General features: G+C 39.3%; 1 protein-coding gene across 1 annotated transcript in view; it reads left to right on the top strand.

Annotated features, from left to right (window-relative positions):
* Positions 1 to 892: 892 nt before the first annotated feature.
* Positions 893 to 21,906, top strand: part of ERO1A (endoplasmic reticulum oxidoreductase 1 alpha) — a 44,981-nt gene continuing 23,967 nt past the window's right edge. The window contains exons 1-4 of the mRNA XM_032622777.1: positions 893 to 1,448; positions 10,029 to 10,148; positions 11,191 to 11,274; positions 13,336 to 13,374. Coding sequence (XP_032478668.1) covers positions 1,335 to 1,448; positions 10,029 to 10,148; positions 11,191 to 11,274; positions 13,336 to 13,374 — 357 coding nt within the window. The 5' untranslated portion in view covers positions 893 to 1,334. The remainder of the gene's footprint in view (positions 1,449 to 10,028; positions 10,149 to 11,190; positions 11,275 to 13,335; positions 13,375 to 21,906) is intronic.

Here is a 21,906-nt window from a genome sequence, read left to right as displayed (position 1 = left end):
GATCAGAGCTTCCCCGGCCCACCAGGATGTCAGATGATTGGTGACTTTTTAATTACATGTCAATTCACTTGGCAGTGATGGACAGAGCATAGGATTTGAGTCTCACCCCTACCATACCAAGTGATTTTTAATAACGTATATAAATTCTATGCCTATTCTTCTCAGCTAGAAAATAGGAGTATAATATCTATTTGAGGCCTACCATATCCTAGAGTTATGTCAATAAGTGATGGCTTTTTAAGAAAAAACAGAAGCAGAAACAAACAGGAAAAGATTTACCAAAAAACTAAATAGAAATATTTTAGCTTTTAATGTAATGTGTAAGATTTTTCCAGTTTTCCAGTTTCACCTTGAAAATTTATCCTTAAAAAAAAGCTGATGGACCCATCCCATAGCTGGGATCAGAGGACCTGGCTCTCTCACTGCCCAGCTCCCATTCCTATAGCTCACATTGCCTCACCTCTCTGGGCCTGTTTCCTCCTATAAAATAAAGAGTAATCTCCCCCTCTGTCCACACAGTAGCCACTGGCCACATCTGACTATGAAATGTGGTTAGTTCGTAAAAAATACACATCAGATTTCAAAGCTAAAAATAAAAAATGTAAAATATTTAATGAATCATCTACTATTGAGTATATTTTGAAATATTTTGCACATAATGGTTTCAATAAAATCGATTATTAAAATTAACTTCACCTGTTTCTTTTTGCTCTTTTGATGTGACTACCAGAAAATCTAGATTAGATATGCAGCCCTGGTCTAGATAGATGATCACGAATATCCTTTTCAGCCTTAGGACTCAGTCAGGGCCACTATGGACACATAATTCACAGTTTGATTTCCTCGCACTGAGATACGGAAGGATTGGCTGGGAGTGAGCAGGCTGGGGCGGGGCCCTGCCGGAAGACACAGACCCCTCCAGCTTTCGCTCCGGCTCGGCTCTCGGAGCGGGAAGGACCTCGACTCCCACGCGGGGCTGGGGGCAGACAGCCCACTCCAGTCTCCGGGCCCCGGGAGTTAAAGGGGCCGGGGGCGGGCGCGGCGCGCCGGGAGGGGCCGAGCCGGGAAGCGGGTTGGTGCGTCAGCCTCACGCGTGGGGAAGGAAGCGGGCCTCAGGCCCCGGACTGCCACCGCGGGGTCCCCGGCACGTCCGCAGGCTGCACCGGGAGGTGGCGGCTTCTTAGAGGCTGGAGAGCCGAGGGCGGGCCTGGGAGGCGGCCGGGAGGTGGGGCGCGGCCGGGGGCAGGCCCGCGCGGGCTTCATCTGCGGACTCACGGCCTGCTCCCGATCGCTGGGGATTCAGAGGCGCGGCGCGAAGACCGGCCGGAGCGGCTATGGACCACCGCTGGGGCTTCCTGATCGGCTTCCTGGGCGCCGTGGGGCTGCTGGGCTCGGGCCACGGCGGGCAGCAGCCCCCGGAGACGGCGGCGCAGAGGTGCTTCTGCCAGGTGAGGGGTGTGCGTGGCGGCGCTGCGGATCCCGGGACCCCTGCCTCCGCCGTGCGCTCTGTCCCGCGCGCCCGGGCAGGTGGGGCGCTAGGGGTGCGTCTCTGCATCTCCACCCTTCCGGAAGGAACCCCTTGTGCTTCTGCTCCCTGGCAGGGGCTGAATCCTCTGCAGCTCGCCTGGGTTGGTGTGGACCGGTTCCCCCCTTCCGCCCCCCCCCGCCCCAAACAGCCTGAACCGACGTCGAATCGCCCTCCCGCGCTTCCGATCAGGCGTGGGACGAGAGGTGTGGGTGCACTGCTGTTTCTACCTAGTTGGTTTGTGCATCTTTTTTGGTCTTCCCTGCCCGGGGAAGGTGCGCGCGCGCGCACACACACAAACATACACACACACACACAGTCACACTCAGTATTTTTATTTTCGCAGAACCTGGGTCTTCCTGACTTCTAATTTGACTTGGAACAGTGTGAGCTGTGCCTGTGCTGGATGTCTTCTCCAGCCTTTCTGGCCAGGACAGGCTTTTGCAGGGGGGCTGCCCTCAGATCTCCCTGTCAGGCAGGAGAATGCCTTCGTGTGGCTTTTCTGTGTCTAAGCCTAACTGCCTGGTGTCTTGGGGGCCGCGGTTGCCCTGTGACTACTCGCCCTATGTGTCCTTTGTTTTTCCCGAATGTAGTGAGACTCTTTTACCGTGACATCCATATTGCTGGTCTGAATTGGGAGAACGGTCCTCAGTGCACAAGTTTAATTACAAGCTTATTATGGTAATTTCCTTCTGTTAGTAAGAGATGTGGGTTCCTTGAGAAAAAAATTCAAAGAAAGTTACAGGTTTTTGGTGCCCACAATATCTGCTATTTTAATATCATTATTCTTAAAGTCACCTTTTGGTTGGCTTCTGTTGATAAAAATTACATTTTATACAAAATTGAGATATGGGTATCCAAATTGTTCCTTTTAAGTAGACGTTACTATTAACTTATCAGAAATAACATTTTATGTGTGTAGGGGGGGTAATACTATTTCACAGAGGAAAGAAGAATTTAAATATTATGAGAAGAGGTGTCATCTCTTTCACTGCTTTAAATTCTTGGATTTTATTTTTTGCTGAGTGATTTGGAAGTTGGGGTGAGTGATAGCTGGGAAGGTGTAAGAGAAATTGAAAGAAACTTGCTGCTTTATAACTAAGAGATTGAAAAGCTCCTTTACCTTCAGTGATTATAAACAGTACACAATCAAGTACTTAAAAGAAAAAGGGTAATTTTTCTTCTGCTTACAAATATAATGTATCACAAAGTTTAAGCATTTAAAAATAAGTAAATTAGAAATAAGTGGACTTAAAAATAAGGTATTCAGGGCTTCCCTGGTGGCGCAGTGGTTGAGAGTCCGCCTGCCAATGCAGGGGACAGGGGTTCGTGCCCCGGTCTGGGAGGATCCCACATGCCCCCGAGCGGCTGGGCCCGTGAATCATGGCCGCCGGGCCTGGGCGTCCGGAGCCTGTGCTCCGCCGCAACGGGAGAGGTCACAACAGTGAGAGACCCGCGTACCGCAAAAAAAAAAATAATAATAAGGTATTCAGTGCAGAAAGATTCCATTGTAACATTTTCAACTACATTCTAGAGATTTGGATAATGGAATAAAAGTACATGTTGAACGTTTAAACGTTCACTCCCCTCCCCCATAACCATTTTAGATATTTGGTTAAAATTGGGGAGCTTTTAGTTTTTTATATTCATTTACTTTTTCTTCTGATTAGTGTTAGGCTTTTTTACTCTTTCACAATATTTTCAAGATTAAAATACACAAAAATCTGTTAGACCTCTTTCTCTTTCTTTTAGAACAAGAGTGACTGTTTTTCTTTCCAGAGCCAAATTAAAAAGTAATAAAATGAGTAAAAAAAAATTTAAGGGAAATTTAAAATGGTTTAGTTAAATAAACTTAAAAACAGAGACCATCAATTCCAATTCAATAAATGAAACACGCGTACCTTAGTTCTATTATGTTCAGTAATAGAAGGGATGGGGGAAAGGGGAGGAAAGGAGGGAGGGGACTGCGACGCATAGACATGAAGAGAAAGATGGAGACAAACATATTGACATGCATACCGAAACAGAGGGAGAGACAGATAAAAGAAAAAAATGGAGAAAGAAAAGATAAGGGGAGGAACAAATTATTCATTCAAAAAACATTTATAAACACTATGTACATTGATCTGAGAGTTTGGAATACAGAAATAACTATGGCATAATCCCTGCTCTGAAGAGCTTACAGTTCAGCACATCATGTTCTTTGGGGCTTGGGAAGAGGTGGGGATCCTAGGTATTTTTTAAAAATTTAAAAAGTTAGTAAATATTGCTAGAAACTAAATTTTCACCTGAGATTTGGAAATACAAGTTCAAATCTTGTCTGGTTCTATTTGCAGTTTCCAACTGGCCACACAGTCCTGTGGACTGTCTTTTTGTTTAGTCATACCCCTTTCTTCCTTCCTGTTGCCTGTGCCTCTTACCACTTCTGCCCTGAGTTACCACACCATCACCCCTCACCACACCGTTCCATGGGTGCCTGACTTTGGGGTTCTGATTTGAGCCAGAGCAGCACGTAGTTAGTTATTCGACCTCAGAAAGTCATTGAAGTAAAATGTACAAAGCTCTACAAATAATCAGACTAAATTCAATAAGCATTTTTTGAGGCTATGAACAGTTTTGAGAGATCAAAAAATAAATTAAAAAATTACAATTTAGTCCCAATTCCTGACACTCCAGAGTACGGAGACTGGTAAATAATTGGTGCTCAGCAACTGTTAGGGAAATTATAATACAAGATGTGAACACTACAGGAGCTGAAGTATATTCTTAATTGAAGATGGGTTGACAGCTTCCAATGAATATTTAAACTTAGTCAGTTACTGCAGCGGTCCCCAACCTTTTTGGACCCAGTGACTGGTTTCATGGAAGACAGTTTTTCCACTGACCAGGGCCGGGGTTGGGAGGTGGGAGGATGGTCAGGCAGTAATGCGTGCGATGGGGGGCGGCCGATGAAGCTTCGCTGGCTCTCCCTCCTCTCACCTCCTGCTGTGCGGCCCAGTTCCTAACAGGCCACGGACCGGTAGAGGTCCTCGGCCCCGGGGTTGGGGACCCCTGAGCTATTGCATATGCCTGTTAGTTGACATCACATCCTATTAAAACCATTTTCACTGTATGTTGTAAGTTCTTCTGAGAACAGTGCTTCCGCTTAGTTGCTCAAAATAAGTGATCAATTGTCTGGAACTTATAAATCTTCCTTATATACATTCTCTTTCCCCCAATCCCTGTATCATTCTGTTAAAAAATGTTAAAAAAATTTTTTTTACACAGAAAATTGGCTATTTTCCCCCTGTTGGTATACAAGTTTGTGAAGTCTAACACATGTACAGTTTTTTTTTTTTTTTTTTTTTTTTGCAGTATGTGGGCCTCTCACTGTTGTGGCCTCTCCCGTTGGGGAGCACAGGCTCCGGACGCGCAGGCTCAGCGGCCATGGCTCACGGGCCCAGCCGCTCCGCGGCATGTGGGATCTTCCCGGACCGCGGCACGAACCCGCGTCCCCTGCATCGGCAGGCGGACCCTCAACCACTGCGCCACCAGGGAAGCCCACATGTACAGTTTTGTGTAAAAACCTCATAAATCAGGACTCACCCTTTCTTTAAATCACAATAGTATTGTAGTAGGTATGGGCTTGAAGTAAATGAATATTTTTTAGAGTTTATTCCTTTGTGACAATTATTTCCTCGTTATGCACCATTAGATAGAACGAATGTAACAGAACTTTAGTCCCAATTCATGGACTCCCAGGATGCATTTTAAAGAAATCACCTCAGAAGAGATATTGAAGCCCAGATATGGAGGCAGTATGGACATCTTTTTAAAATTAGAGATGAGTTTGTAAACTTCTATACTCAGAATGTTTTATCTCTCTTAATATAGCTAATGCTGGTAACCCTCAGATCCACTTGCTTGAATGCAGTAAATCTCCATCAGGTTAATGAAAGGGGAGTAGTTCGGATAATCCATAATAGCTACTTCAAAGGTGGATTATTTTTCCTTTGGAGTGCGTTGTAGATACACTCTGCATTCATGTATTTTAGCAGACTTACTTGTCTGGGTGTCTTGTTTAGGTCAATTTAAAAAAAAGAGTTTTTGTTAGAGTGGCTGGGCCACGGAAGAGACACTTGAGAATGTGCTAAGTGGTGGGTGGAAATAAGTCCAGGATTAATACTTAGTCAGAGGGATCTTTGAAACAGGTTATACTGGAGAGGTGTCCATTGACTGTGAATGCTTCCAACATTCCAGGCTTTTCTGAACAAAGCAAGTGGACCAAAGTGTATTTAACGTTGGTTGCCATACTTTGGGTCATTTAGCAACAATTTAAAGTTCTAGCAAGACCAAGACTTTAAAGAAGAAATAGCTCATAGCATTCCATGTTCTTAGAATGGTGCCTACTAGCCAGGATTGAATCTTTTGGTGTTTCTATTCTTTCTTTAACAGTTGTCCCAGTCTGCTCTGTCAGTGAATGAATGTTTTTCATGTTCTTTTTTTTTTTCTAATGGTCTTAAAACTCAATAAAATTTAGCACAACTGCGGTTCTTTGCCAAATAAAGCGCATTTTGAGCACTTTTGAAAGGTATTTCATACGAGTATGAGGAATATATTCTTACAGTGCTTTGGGAAAAAAAAATCTATGGTAGGACTGGAAGTTGTTGGGACACAGGAAGACTATTTAGAAAGTGTTTTTTGTTTTGTCTTTCATTGCAAAGTAAAGGATACCTCTATCCAAAAACTAGAGAACAAGCAGGCCAGTGTATTTTCTTTTCCCTTGTCTTTTGTATTTTGGTATTTGGTCCAAACCAGTCAGAGTCAATGGAGAAATAATGGAGCTAACATTTGGTTATCTAGTTGTGTGTTGCACTGGAGCTTCAGATGTAAAGTTTTTGGAGAATTTTAACTGCAAACCTGGCCTTTTGCTTTGGGGGAATAGCAAGATCCCTGTCACTGGAAGCATTTAAGCGGTGGTAGGGTAATAGTAATGATCAACATTTACTGGGCATTTACTGTGGGTCGTTTTATCTTGATATCAACTCTTTGAGATGGGAACTACTGTTACTTCTGTTTTTGTACTCAGATAGGAAATTGAGGCCTAGAGAAGTTAAAAAGCAGGGGCAATGTCAACAACTAATAAGTAGCAGAGATGGGATTCCACCCTAGAAGGCCTGACTCCAGAGCCTGCCTGCTATCCACTGTTATACACTACCTCCCCTTGAGGGTGTGTGAGGGAGGGGATTGCTGGGTTGCTCTGAAGATGGCAAGAGAAGGCCTTCAAAGGCTTTCCAGCTCTTAAGAGACCAGGACTTTAAACTGGGTGATATTGTGTGTTAGGCCTACCTTGGTCCTTATATCTACCACCCTCAACAAGGGCCTTTCCATTGCTTCCTGTTAGTCTGGCCCTCCACAAAACCAAAGCTGATCATCACCTGAAGCCTAGAGCAGCAAGCTTCAAATTTTAGCATTCATCTAGCACTTTGTGTGTATGTTGCAGAGGCGGGGAGGGGGGTGCATTTTTAAAAGATTTGGATTCCTATGGTAGGGCCAGAGTTCTATTTCACTTTGGGAGATAGTGTAGCGGTTATTTATGCAGCCATAGCGCATTTTGAAGTACAGCCTCAAGCCATTCTTCTTATAAATCAGCACCTGTCTTTTGGTCTTAGTTTAGGTAATAGGACTTTGCTTTGTTTCCAGCGTTCTGCCCTGGGTCCATCAACTGGAGTTCTGCCTTAGACTTTTCCTGAGACTCTATTCTGGTAACATGCCTGGTTCTCTAATTTCTAGAACTGGGCCTGGAATCATACCTGCCAGACTTCCTTCCAGGGATCAGGTTCTGCTGCCTGTTGGCAAGCTTATCTGAACAGTCAGATGGCTTGGATTTCCAAGTATCTTCCTGCCTCTCCTTTGCTGGACTCTTTCCATCCAGTGAAACTCCTTTCACCCGCTGCTGTACCTCCTTAGCTGCCTTGTGGCCTGTCATTGTTGGTAATACCTCCTCAATTTCTAAGGTAAGGGGCAGAAGATTTTTAAATCTCCCATTGTCCTGCCTTCTCTTCCTCTGTGGCCTCTAGGTTATAAGCCACCTCTGCTCTGGAGGCATCTTGCATTTCTTTCTGATGTGGGGCTTCTTATCATTCCCTTTGTAATTAGGATATAGATCAGTAGAATATTGGACACAAAGGGTTGATTGCCTTTGCTGCTTGCTTTCCTTGCTCTGTGAGTGCATTCCTGCCCCTTGAGTTGGCATGGTCTGGCACTGAGCACCACCATAGGTGACATGGAAGTACATAGTTATAATTAGGCAGTGCAGTGCTGGGCTCCAGTGAATGAGAGTGACAATGGACAGCATTCATTAATTCATTCACCAACCCATTCCACAAATAATTATTGAGCATCTGCTGTGTGCTTTCTACAGTGCTCAGTACCGGGAATACAAAAGTGAACAAACATGAGCCTGCTCTCAAGGGTCTTAACTCTAGTGGGTGGGAGTGAGATAGATACATTCAGTACAGTGAGGTAATTCTTGTGTAGGAGTATGTGGAGTGTCATGGGAACACATACGAGAGACAGTTAACTGAGCAGGGGGTGAGTGGTACCTGAGGGGCAGCTTTCCAAAGAGGGGAGGATAGATTTTTACCTTAAAAATGAATTCCTGGGGTGGGGGGAGAAATGGATTGCCTCAAACCCTTCCTCTTAAGATTTTTGTGTTTTTTTCTCTTGTGATTTAATATCTCTATCTGGCATGTGTCTCTTTGGCCTTTGCAGCCTTTGTGCCTGTTGTTCTTTGTATAATAATTTGTATCCAAGAGGAGAAACAGTAGCTTATTTTATGTTCTTAGAAGTTTTGCTTTGAAGGCTCAAAAGAAAGAGGTGTGAAAAATCAAATCATCTGGGTTAGAAGCGCTTTTGTTTTGTTGGTACCCAAAATTAGGACTCTTAAGATTCTTGTGTACTCAGATAATTTTTACAGGAAACAAGGACACATTTGCGTATGAAATGAAAATAGTTATTACAGCGACAAAATATGTAGATCAGATTTCTAGAAACTGAATTCTTTAGTGCAAAACAAATAAGACTAGACAAATTGGCGAAACAGACAAACAAAAAACTTAGCTCTTGAATATTGTCGTCATCATCCCAAGCATTCTTATCTCTTAGGTGAAAAATTTCCATTACTGTTTCGTGATGTTCTAAAATTAAAAGATAGTGTAGGATTTTACATATTCCAAAAGGAAAACACCTAAATTCAGTATTTCAATGAAGTATTCTTAATTTGTTTCCTTACCAACAGATTTTAAAATTATTTTTTATTGTCAATAACTCTCCCTCAAATATAACCCAAAGTGGTTTATAATGTAAATATTCAGACCAAAGTATAAGGATCTCTTTTCTGCAGCATGCTGTATATTAAAAAAATAAAAATTTTAGTTTAAAAAAATCATAATATATTTTTTACTTACTTAAAAGCGCTGCTTAATTAATTCTGTTAGGTGTTTGCCTAGTCCCAAATAAACATCTCAGAATTTTAGCTTCACAACTGTTAACAATGTCTGATTTTAATATGATTTCCCGTTGCCTCTAATTATAACATGATTGAATAGTTTGATTTAGTAAATACAGTTAAGACATTGGTTTTAAGCATTTGAAGATCAGGATTGGCCTTGTGGTTAATTTGCTATCTCAGTTTTGCTAAGGATAAGTCATTTCTAAGTACCATTTCAAATCTATAAAAATTGTCATGGCCAACATTTGAGGGTTGTTAGATCCTTATAATGAGTTATTGTTTCTCTTATAAATTCAATATCACTTCTTTTTATACAGTCACCAAGCTAGTCTGTGACCTACACATCCTGTGGGAAACTAAAATAAAGGAAAGACAGAGACAACTGAATTATAAGAATATAGAGTCTCAGAAAAACCAAGGATGGGAATGCCACTGGGTTTCAGGAAAGATGGTGGAAGTGGGAGCAGGCAAACCCTAGGGAATCCACCTAGCATATGTTCTCCATCTCCTATCTCTGCTTCTCTGTGTCTTTAAAAATCTTTCCTCTCTCTGCCAACTGGCTCACGTGCTCTTCAGTTCATGTGATGGAATATGGTCTGAGTTTACTTGTTCACTGGTTTAGTGACAGAGGGAGACATTGCTCCTTCCTAGCCTCAATTCCTGATTCCTGGAGAGGGGACCATGACTTGTTTTGGCTTAGATGCTCACCCCCGGTCAGTCTTGGGGAGCAGGGTTATAGAGTGGCTGCAGGGGACCAACTCTTTGGGGGTATGTATGTCATTATGAGCTCAGTACACCCACCCTACAAAAGGTATCCACTGCGTTCCTATAGGTATATAGTAAAGGCAATAGCATCACTAGATTATGGTCATGTCCCATCTCAGAAAATTATGGGGAGGAGGGAAGTTAGGGGTTGGTTGAGTAAAGGGCTCTTTTATCATAACCATGTAAGGAAAAAACCCTGTTGCGTCTATGACATTTTGATATAATATTGCATTTTCTTTGTAACAGGTTAGTGGTTACTTGGATGATTGTACCTGTGATGTTGAAACCATTGATAAATTTAATAACTACAGGCTTTTCCCAAGACTTCAAAAACTCCTGGAAAGCGACTACTTTAGATATTACAAGGTATTTAAAACAATTTTTTTTTGGTATAGGAACACTTAACGTTTAAATGGGTAATTACATTTTCTTAGGAATCACTAAGCTTCAAAATTGTGCTTATTATTTAAAATCGAGCAAGGCTATATTAGGAAAATGCAGTTCACAAGAATGAACCATATGGTTCTAAAATGACCCATTGGATACTTTTAATTTCAGTAATTGAGTTTTGAACACTAGAGTTAGAACCTAGTTGGTCAAATTGAAGTCAGAACAGAAACTGTCATATCGTTATCAAAGTCATGAGTTGTTCATAACATTCTAAAACATCAGATTTACTCCAATTCATTTAAAAAGAGAAATATTTTTGAGAAGAAGCATGACTTTGTTCTGACCTGTATTGTTCTAACAAGTCACTTGTGACATTTTATCTTGAGATATCTATTGAAAGAGTTTAGAAAACCTCATCATTGGAGTATGTAGTTACAATCGGAGTTCACAATTGTCTGTTAGCTGTTACTTTCATTAAAAGACTGTGAGTTGAGGGCTTCCCTTGTGGCGCAGTGGTTGGGAGTCTGCCTCCCGATGCAGGGGACGCGGGTTCGTGCCCCGGTCCGGGAAGATCCCACATGCCGTGGAGCGGCTGGGCCCGTGAGCCATGGCCGCTGAGCCTGTGTGTCCGGAGCCTGTGCTCTGCAACGGGAGAGGCCACAGCAGTGAGAGGCCCGCGTACCGCAAAAAAAAAAAAAAAAAGACTGTGAGTTGAAAAAGAAAAAAAATAAGAAGACTGTGAGTTGAGCAGTGATAACATGAGCTACTTTGGCTCCCCGTTGCCATCTGTTCAGAGTCTGTTTAGTAGCAGAGTTTGTCATTTTAACCAAGTCTACCAATTTATTCATACCAGCTACACACTTATACCACCACTGAAATTTGACAGCTGTTTAGTGGAAGAAATAGAATAATTGTAGCTGATAACATGACCAGGTTATAGTATCATAATTCTACATCTGTCTGTTATAATCTCAAAATTCTTACTTTTATAACTTTTTTCTAATATTTTATTTTACAGGTAAACCTGAAAAGGCCGTGTCCTTTCTGGAATGATATCAGCCAGTGTGGAAGAAGGGATTGTGCTGTCAAGCTTTGTCAATCGGTAAGAACGGTGTATACATTTAAGAACTGTCACATGTTTTTTTGAATAATTGTGACTTTTGAAAGGGGCCAGTATAACTGAAATAACATTTCAATCCTTAGGTTAAATATAATGTTGTTTAAAATTAACATATTAAAAACCTAAACTTACAAATATAAAACCTATTTTGAATTATTCTGTCTTCATAATAATAGAATTTAAATTTTGTGGTTAATATAATCCTTTGATTTATTACTGAGATTAATAGTTCTTTTGGCTTGATATTTGTTTTTCTTCTTATGTCTTACCCAAAGTTATGTTTGTAGTATTAAAAAAAATGAAATTAATTGAGGTACAAATAAAATCTCTCCCTTTTTCTGTGGATGTATTAATTTTCTTCCTTGGGGAGGGTCTGGACAAAACCGCTGGCTTTACTTAGGAATTCTCAGATAGGCTGCCCATAGAGGCTGGACTCTCTGTCAGTCGAAAGGCCAGTTATTTATCCCCTTTACAGTGAATCAGAACAATGTTCTTTCACTTCCATTATTAATTGGCCAATGTGAAAAAGAAAAACAGTATCCAGTGTTAGTCTGGGAATAAGAAATGAGTACTCTGGTGGCTAAGTCTTTTTGGAGATCAATTCAGCAAATGTATCCAAACAATAAAAAAGGTACATATCCTTTGACCTAGCAATTCTGCTAAGAATTTCACTTACTAAAAATAATTAGATAGATGTCCAAAGATGGCCATAAAGCAATACTGAATATTGTAAAGATGTCAGTTCTGCTGAAATCAGTCTATAAATTTGGCATAGTTTATTATATGAAAAAATTAGAAACCATCTAAATATCTGGTCATAGGAAAAGACTATACATTGACCTAGTTCAGAGTGTAGAAGAGTACACAATAAAGTGATTGTCTCTGTGTGGGTCCTTCCCTTTGGGCAGGTGTAATCTATTTCAGGAATGTACTGAATATACTTAGCATTAGAATAGGACCCTGCAATTTACAGAGCTGTCCCACATACATCATTATCTCTACTCACGGCATCACTTTGAGGATAGGCAGATAGGTCCTGTGTTATTAAGTGGCCAACATACAACTAAAAACTAGTACCATTTTCCTCTGAAAGAGGAAAGCGCCTTAAAAAATGGTTGATTCCAAGACTGGAACAAGAGATATATAAGATGAACCTGGAGTATCTTGTCATAACAGAAAACAAAAAGTGCTGTTAAAGATTACTGGGGTAATATAAATAAGACACAGGTGCAGATAAAGACACAGGTCAGATAAAAAAGACACAGGTCAGCACTTAGTGGGTTTTCTAGTGGCCAAATGTGGGACAATTTGAGCATTAAAAGGAATAATGGCGGGCTTCCCTGGCGGCGCAGTGGTTGAGAGTCCGCCTGCAGATTCAGGGGACGCGGGTTCGTGCCCCGGTCTGGAAAGATCCCACATGCCGCGGAGCGGCTGGCCCCGTGAGCCATGGCCGCTGAGCCTGCGCGTCCGGAGCCTGTGCTCCGCAACGGGAGTGGCCACAACAGTGAGAGGCCCGCATACCGCAAAAAAACCCAAAGAACAAAAAACAAACAAAAAAAATGGAATAATGGCTAAGTGGCTATTTTTACATTTCCGTGCTGTAATATAACATGTGTATAATCCATAGCATAACTTGTTGGATTTTTTGTTTACTTTTTTTTTTTCCTTTTTGGGTTCGCGGGCCTCTCACTGTTGTGGTCTCTCCCGCTGTGGAGCACAGGCTCCGGACGCACAGGCCCAGCGGCCATGGCTCACGGGCCCAGCCGCTCCGCGGCACGCGGGATCCTCCCGGAGCGGGGCACGAACCCGTGTCCCCTGCATCGGCAGGCAGACTCTGAACCACTGCGCCACCAGGGCATCCCGGATTTTTTGTTTACTTTTAAGAAATAACATAAAGACTGCCTAACTATTCTCAGTTAAAAAATAACCTGTTAACTTCAGTAGTTTGTTCTGTGAATTTTTCTTATAAATCATAGAGCTTTAAAATATTTTTTCAGAAGATAGAATAAATGTCATCTAAAAGCATTTAAAAATTTTTTTCAGGATGAAGTTCCTGATGGAATTAAATCTGCAAGCTACAAGGTATGTACATATACTTATTAATGTGTCTAGTATTGAGCAAAAAGTAAAAAAATTCACTTCCCCTTCCAGCTACTACCCGACTTCTCTGCTCCCCTTTGCAGTGAAACCCCTTGAAAGTTATTTGTACTCAGTGGCTGTAATTCTTTTGTTTCTTTTCTTTAACCCTTTATTAAAGAAAGCTTGAAAGGTAAAAGTAGAGGGGAGAAAACAAAATAAAACGTGTACCCATCACGCAGCTTTAGCTATTACCAATATGTGGTCAATCTTGTTTCATTTGTACCTCCCATTCCATTCTCCCAGTTATTTCAAAGCCAATCTGAGATAACTCATTTTGTTTACAAATACTTCATATACATCTCTAAGACAAAAAGCACTAAAACAGCCCCACATAACCAAAGTCAGGGTTCCAATTTCTCTAGTTGTTTCATATGTGCCTTAATAGTTGATTTGAAACAGGATTCAAACATATTCCACACATTGCGCTTGGTTGATGTCTCTATGTCTCTCTCTCTCTCTTTTTAAATAAATTAAAAAATTTATAATAGTTTTAGGTTTACAGAAAAATTGTAGAGATAGTACAGTTTTTCCGTATACTCCATACCCAGTTTCCTCTATAATTAACATCTTACATTAGTATGGTGCATTTGTTACAATTAATGAACCAATTTTGATATGTTATCACTAATTAAAGTCTATAGTTCATTCAGATTTCCCTTAGTTTTCCACCTAATGTCCTTTTTCTGTTCCAGGATCCCATCCTGGAAACCATATTATATTCAGTTGTCATGTCTCCTTAGACTCCTCTTGACTGTGACGGTTTCTCAGACTTTCCTTGTTTTCGATAAAGGTGTTTCAGAGGAGTACTGGTCAGGTATTTTGTGGAGTGTCCCTCAGTTGGGATTTGTCAGATATTTTTCTCATGATTAGACTGGGGTTATGTATTTTTGGAAAGAAGACCACAGATGTTAAAAAAGAAAAAGTGCCATTTCATCACATCCTATATCAAGGGTACATACTATCAACATGACTTATCACTGTTAATGTTAACCTTGATCACCTGGCTGAGGTATTTTTTGTCAGCTTTCTCCACTGCAGATTTATTCTTTTTTTGCCCTTTCCATACTTTATTCTTTGGAAGGAAGTTACTAGGCCCCACCCACATTTTAGGATGCTTCATCTCCTTGAGGGTATAAATTGTTTGGAATTCTTCAGTGTGAGAGATTTGTTATCTTTTCCCTCCATTTCCTTATTTGTTCAATCATTTCTTTGTCTTGTGGGTATTTATTTTCTATCGTGGATTATAACCTAGTACTCCTTTATTTTGTTGTTCATATCATTTCAGTTTTCACACTTGGGAGCTGTTTCAGTTGGCTCCTGTGTCCCTTTGACATACCCCCATCACTGTTTTTTTTTCCCTTTTGTTAGCACTTCTTTATTTTCTGGTTCTACTTGAACATTTCCTGCTCTTAAGTCTCTTTTAATCTAGATTCATTCCCCACCCCACTGCCCTTTTTCTTTCTTTGCCACTTATGTGTTGAAGGAAATGAATCAATATCCTATAGAATTTCCCACATTATGTATTTAGTGATTGTATCCCTGTCATGTCATTTAACATATCACTCTCTTCATTTTCCATAAACTGGTAGTTAAGTATTATAGCTTATCAGAGTCAGATTCCCCTTTAAAATTACTTATTTTCTGCTTTATTGAGATACAGTTGACTAATAAAATTGTAAGATGTTTATAGTGTACATTGTGATGATTTGATACATGCACACATTTTGAAAGGATTCCTCTCATTTAGTTAATTAACTCATCCATCATCTCACATATTTATCTTTTTTTTTTTGGTGAGATCATTTAAGTTCTACTCTCAGCAAATATAAATGATACAACAACAATGATACATCAAATGTGGTCACCATGTTACACATTAGATCCTCAGACCTTATTCATCTTATAGCTGAAAGTCTGTACCCTTTTACCAACCTCTCCCTGATTTCCCCACCTCCTTGCCCCTGGCAACCACTTTTCTACTCTCTGTTTCTATGAGTTTGACCTTTTTTTTGTTTCTACATATAATTGATATCATGCAGTATTTGTCTTTCTCTGTCTGGCTTATTTCATTTAGCACAGTGCCCTCAAGGCCCATCCATGTTGTAGCAAATGGCAGGATTTCCTTCCTTCTCATGGCCGAATAATATTTCATCATATATATATATCTCACATCTTCTTTTTATATTCAACCATTGACAGATTGTTTACATATCTTGACTATTGTGAATAATGCTGCAATGAATATGGGAGTGCAGATATCTCTTTGCTCCCCTGTTTTCATTTCCTTGTGATATATACCCAGAAATGGGATTGCTCGGGCATTTGGTAGTTCCATTTTTAATTTTTTGAGAAACCTTTATGCTGTTTTGCTTAGTGGTTGCACCAATTTACATTCCCACCAACAATGCACAATAGTTCCCTTTTCTCTTCATCCCTGCCAATGCTGGTTATCTTGTCTTTTTGGTGATGGCCATTCTAACAGGTGTGAGGTGATGTCTCATGGTTTTGATTTGTATTTCCCTAATGATTAGTGATGCTGAGCACCTTTTCAGGTACCTCATTTGTATGTGTTCTTTGTAAAAATGTCTTTTCAGTTCCTCTTGCCCAGTTTTTAATTGAATTGTTTGATTTTTTGCCATTAAGTTGTGTGAGTTCTTTAATATATTTTGGATATTAACCTCTTACCAGATAACTGATCTGCATATTTTTCTCCCATTCTGTAGGCTGCCCTTTCATTTTGTTATTGATTTCCTTTGCCATGCGGAAGGTTTTTAGTTTGACGTAGTCCCAATTTGTTTATTTTTGCTTTTGTTGCCTTTGCTTTTGGTGTCAAATCCAAAATACCTTTGCTAAGACCGGTACCAAGGAGCTTACCCTCTATGTTTTCTTATGGGTCCAGGTCTTAAGTTTAAGCCTTTAATCCATTTTGAGTTGATTTTTGCACATGGGGTAAAAAAGGGGTTAGTTTCATTCTTTTGCATGTGGTGCCCTGTAGTTAGATATTAAGGCTTATCAGACTCAGACTAATTTTTTGATGTATATTCATTAGAGTTCCTGTGTACTTACAATTGCATCACATAATGTCTGGTTTCCTCTTTTTTTTCATGATGTTAAGATTGATCTTTGGGTCGTTATACGTCCATTATAATGTTCCCTACTAGCTTTTTACCTGAAGGTTTTAGCGGCCTTGATGTTTATTACCTAGTTGCGTCATTTCATTAGGGGTTTGAAAATATTGATATTCTAATTTTATCATTTTTCCTATACTAACTATCTGTTATTATTGTATAAAGACCTTTTCTTGTCAACTCTTTGGATGCCTTGAAATACAGTTTATATGGAACACATAGAATAAACGCTTCATTCTTTTCCTTTGTTTACCAGTTTTCAGAATAATTATGAGTTGATGCCCCAGCACCCTCCAAAGTTGCCCAATAAGGTTTTTATTTTTAAGTATTAATATGAACTTAAGTTTTGACATATTTAATGTATTGGAATCCTCTCTAGTCATTTAGTCATTATTTGTTTCAATACTTGAGTTCCATCTTTGGCCATGAGAAGCTCCTTCAAGTTAGGAATTGTTGCCTTTTGAGATGATCCTAGTAGTCTTAGTAGATTTTTTTGCTTTCCATTACGAAAAGATGTCCTAGGCTTAGTTTGTACCTTTCGTGCTTCAGTCTTGGAATTAACCACTTTTCTAAGGAACGCTTAGCTCTTTTAGTGAGAAATGGTGTTTAGTGATCATAACCTGAGCCATTGCGGTGCTAATTCTTACTGGGTTGTCATTGTTTCGAGGCCTTTTTGGTGAACAAATTCAATTTTTGATTACAGCGTTTTAAAATACACCCAGAATCTTACAATCTTTATTGCTACTGCTGTATTTCAAGTCATCATCACTTTTTGTCTGGATTATGGCAGTAGCCTGTTAAATGGTCTGCCTACTTCTAACCATACTCTCTATATTAGTCTGTTCTAAAGACAGCAGCCAGAGTGATTTTTTTTCAATAAATTTATTTATTTAATTATTTTTGGCTGTGTTGGTTCTTCGTTGCCACCCTTGGGCTCTCTCTAATTGCAGCGAGAGGGGGCTACTCTTCGTTGTGGTGCACGGGCTTCTTTCTCATTGTGGTGGCTTCTCTTGTTGAGGAGCATGGGCTCTAGGGTGCGCGGGCTTCAGTAGTTGTGGCTTGTGGGCTCTAGAGCACAGGCTCAGTAGTTGTGGCGCGTGGGCTTAGTTGCTCCGTGGCATGTGGGATCTTCCCAGACCAGGGCTCGAACCTGTGTCCCCTGCATCGGCAGGCCGATTCTTAACCACTGCGCCACCAGGGAAGCCCCAGAGTGATTTTTTTTTTTTTTAAACAAAGAAATCAGATTGTATCTCTCCTCTGTTTAAAGTGTCCCATCTCCCTTGGAGTAAAATCCAAAGCCTTTATTTAGTAACAAGAGCAAATAAAGTGACCATATGCCAAGGTTTGCCTGGGACAGAACCAGTTTATGCTTGTTGTTCTGGCATCCTGTCTGATTTATTATTTGTCTCGAGTTTTAAATTTTTTAAATAAAATATTAACAGTTGCATTAAAATAAGTTAGGATAGATTTGGTTGACCAAATGCTTTGTATTTCTAGCTTCCTCTGTTGTCTTCTCTCTTATATAATATTTCAGATGTATGTACACTAAAGACTTCTTACTTCAACACGAAGATGACCAATAATATCTTGTCCTTCCTCTCCTGACCTTTTCTAGATGTAAGGAAACTAAACCTTTCTTTCAAAGACAACATCCTAGGTGATTACTGATAAAATAATTTCAGTCAGTCACAAATGGCTGGGGACAGCTAACTCCATACAGTCTTTTTTTTTTAACATCTTTATTGGAGTATAATTGCTTTACAATGGTGTGTTTCTGCTGTATAACAAAGTGAATCAGTTATACATATACATATATCCCCATATCCCCTCCCTCTTGCATCTCCCTCCCACCCTCCCTATCCTACCCCTCTAGGTGGTCACAAACCACTGAGCTGATCTCCCTGTGCTCTGTGGCTGCTTCCCACTAGCTAGCTATTTTACATTTGGTAGTGTATATCTGTCCATGCCACTCTCTCACTTCGTCCCAGCTTACCCTTCCCCCTCCCTGTGTCCTTACAGTCTTGGCAAGCGGGGGGAGAAGCATTGGCCACTGCTATGCTGCTGGTCTTTTGGAGTTAGCAGCCATTTGTACTGTGGTATATGTCATACCTGTGAGATATCTTAAGCTGCCAAGCTGCCATTTGACTGGTCAGTGAAAAACCTGGGAAATTATAGATTAGGCTTATGAGAAATATATATGGGAAACAGAGGATGAGCCATCCTGCATACAGAGAGTAGTCCTTTATAGTGGCTTTATCCTTTACTGCATAGTGCAAATCAACCACTTATTACTATTTAGTACTTTTAAAATTTTACAATGAATCCTTTTGCCTGAAATAACTGAAAGAGGAAAAAGGAAGTACATGTTTAATGAAAAATGAAGTACTGAATTTTCATTTCTTAGAACAGTTGATGACATATAACTTGCACAAAGGTCATCGTTTACTCTCCATAAGGGCCATGGAAGTATCACTGATCGTATGAAAATCCAAACACACAGATCTGCTGACACAGCCTTAGCACCTACTTTGTAAGTTAGTGTTCGTTTTAAGAAGACTGTGTTAAAGACAACAATTTGACATGTGTAGCTGGAGACAGTGCATTTACATATCATTCTGGGATATGTGATTTTTCATTTAGACTAAATAACTGTTCTAAATTAAATTTTTCTGATATTTTATTATGAAAATTTTCATGCATACAGCAAAGTTGAAGGAATTTTCCTGAGAATACTCTTATACTAATCACCTAGATTCTTCCATTAACATTTTCATAAACTCACTTTACCACATATCTGTCCATCTGTCGATCCTTCTAGCCATCCGTTAAACCATCTTATTTTTTTGACTCATTTCAAATAAATTGTGAGCATCAGTACACATTGCCCTCACTATATGTCATTAACTAGATATATACATAACTGGAAGTATATCATTAAGTAGAGTCCAATATTTGCTTACGTGTATGTTTCATAAAATTAATATACAATGAAGTGCACAAATCTTAAGTGTGCATTTGTTAAATGCATACACCTGTGTAACTTAGGCTTCTGTCTCAATATAGAACGTTACTATTACCCTAGAAAGTTGCTTCATACTCTGTCCCAGTCAATCCATACTCCTTCCCCAGAGGCAACCACTGTTCTGCACTTTTTCCACCTTAGATCTAAACTAATTTTGCTCATTTTTGATTCCGCATTTTCTTATTCATACACAGAGTGAAGTCATAGCTATTAATGTGTTGGCTCCAGTGCAGAGCTTTGCATATAATTAGATGATGCCATTATCAGCTGTTTCCAATAGAAAATCATTTAATTCCAAAAATTGTTTGGGTTTTTCATTCAGTTGATGGACTCAAAGTAAAACTTTCGGAAGTTCATTCTGTTGAAGGAAAACACTTGTCACTGAATGTTAGTATAAATTCATTTAAAGTTCAAAATTGAAGACAAAGGGTTTGTTTTGTGGTGATAATACACCTACAGATTTTGATAAAAAACAATGTCCTGGTAAAAACAATGTCCTTACTAAATCAAGAAATCTGTGGAGCAGAAATGAATTTGTAATTGGTTGAGGTACATACAAAATTCATAATTGCATCCAAACATGCTGTGATATCTTACCACTTAAGATAGAAGTGGTAATTGCCAAAATACGTAGGTTTTTGTTTTTATATACACTAAGTAATGACTATAAAGTTTTGAAATGAAGATGATGCTGAAGAGAATATTACTTTAGCATGGCATTAGGACTTTCTTTGCTGTCCATCATCAATCCAATTTTTTAAATGTTTGAGCCTTTGAAGAGCTATTTTGTAAAACAACCCAAGAGTCCTTCTTTGGTGTTGATTGATTTTTAATAAATGAGCCCTCTAAATGTTGGTTGCATTTTCAAAATCAGTAGAAAATCATTATTCAAAGTATGAATTAGTGGAATGCTTAAAGAAAAGAACAAAACAAATTTCAGCTTTTGAAGGTTTAGCAAGTTGCACTTTTTATAACAAAGCTTGTAAACAAAGACCTTAACTATTTATTCCTATGAAAACGAGGGAGGAATTGTACACATTAAGTGAGGAAAGCTCAAATGGTATACTAGATTAAATTCTGAAATTTTATAATTGTATTTTGGAGAATCTCCCCTTGTGGGAAGAGTCTCCTCTTGTTGAATGCTTGCTTTTAGCTGGATAAATTTATATTCTGACCTGAAATGGAATGAAATTGAGAAGGCTTACAATTTCATAGCATCTCTATTTGGCAAAACATTTAAAATAATTTAAAAAATAGAGACAACTTATTTGATGAGTTTTGTCTTAGAATATTTACTGAAGAAATTTACTTTAGAGGCAAAGAATAGAACTGCGAAAATATGTGGGCTAAAACATTTTCATATATTTACCTGTAGAGAATATTTTCTCAATTAAAAATTATATCTGCAGGGAAGAGTCAGTTGAAGGTATGGATGATTTCAAATTAACCTTAAAATTAACTTTGAAGATGATTGTGGGCAATTTTATGAAACATTGAAAATAATAAGCATATTGGAAAAATTATTTTTCTTCAGAAAAAATGCCAATGGACATAGTTTTGAGACAGACGTGACTTACAAAGCTGATTAAATTATTAAGTAGGAACTAAGAAAAGTTATTTTGTTTAACTTATGTTTTAATATTCAGGTAATTATAATGATAAAGTTAAAAAAATTTTGTTTTAAATATACATAGGTATATTAAAATACATAGGTATATGTTATCTTTTGAACAATTTTGTTTACTTTTTGATAAGTATTTTTAACTTTTTATTTTGAAATAATGTCTAACTTATAGAAAAGTAGCAATATTAATATAAAGGCATTTTGTACACTTTTTATAAACATTCACTAATCTTTAATATTTTGCCTCATTTGTTTTAGCATGCTTTTTTTTTTTTTTGCGGAATGTGGGCCTCTCATTGTTGTGGCCTCTCCCGTTGCGGAGCACAGGCTCTGGACACGCAGGCTCAATGGCCATGGCTCACGGGCCCAGCCGCTCCGCGGCATGCGGGATCTTCCCGGACCGTGTCCCCTGCATCAGCAGGTGGACTCAACCACTGAGCCACCAGGGAAGCCCAGCATGCTTTTTGTATATACATATTCTTATTGTTTTCTGAAACATTTGAGAGTCGGCTGAATACATCATATCCCTTTATGCATTAATACTTAATTATGTATAAAAGAATTTCATTTTTGAAAGTAGTTTTTGAATTGAACTGTCTTTAGGTCGACCAGTGTAATGAAACACGTTATAATTCAGTACATAAGCATTTCAAAAAATTGTATCATTTCAGTTATTTTAGTGTTCCCTTTTATCCTCAAAA

Source organism: Phocoena sinus, chromosome 2 (genome assembly GCF_008692025.1).
Source record: "Phocoena sinus isolate mPhoSin1 chromosome 2, mPhoSin1.pri, whole genome shotgun sequence".
Classification (NCBI taxonomy): Eukaryota; Metazoa; Chordata; class Mammalia; order Artiodactyla; family Phocoenidae; genus Phocoena; species Phocoena sinus.
This window is presented reverse-complemented; position numbering and strand designations above follow the sequence as displayed.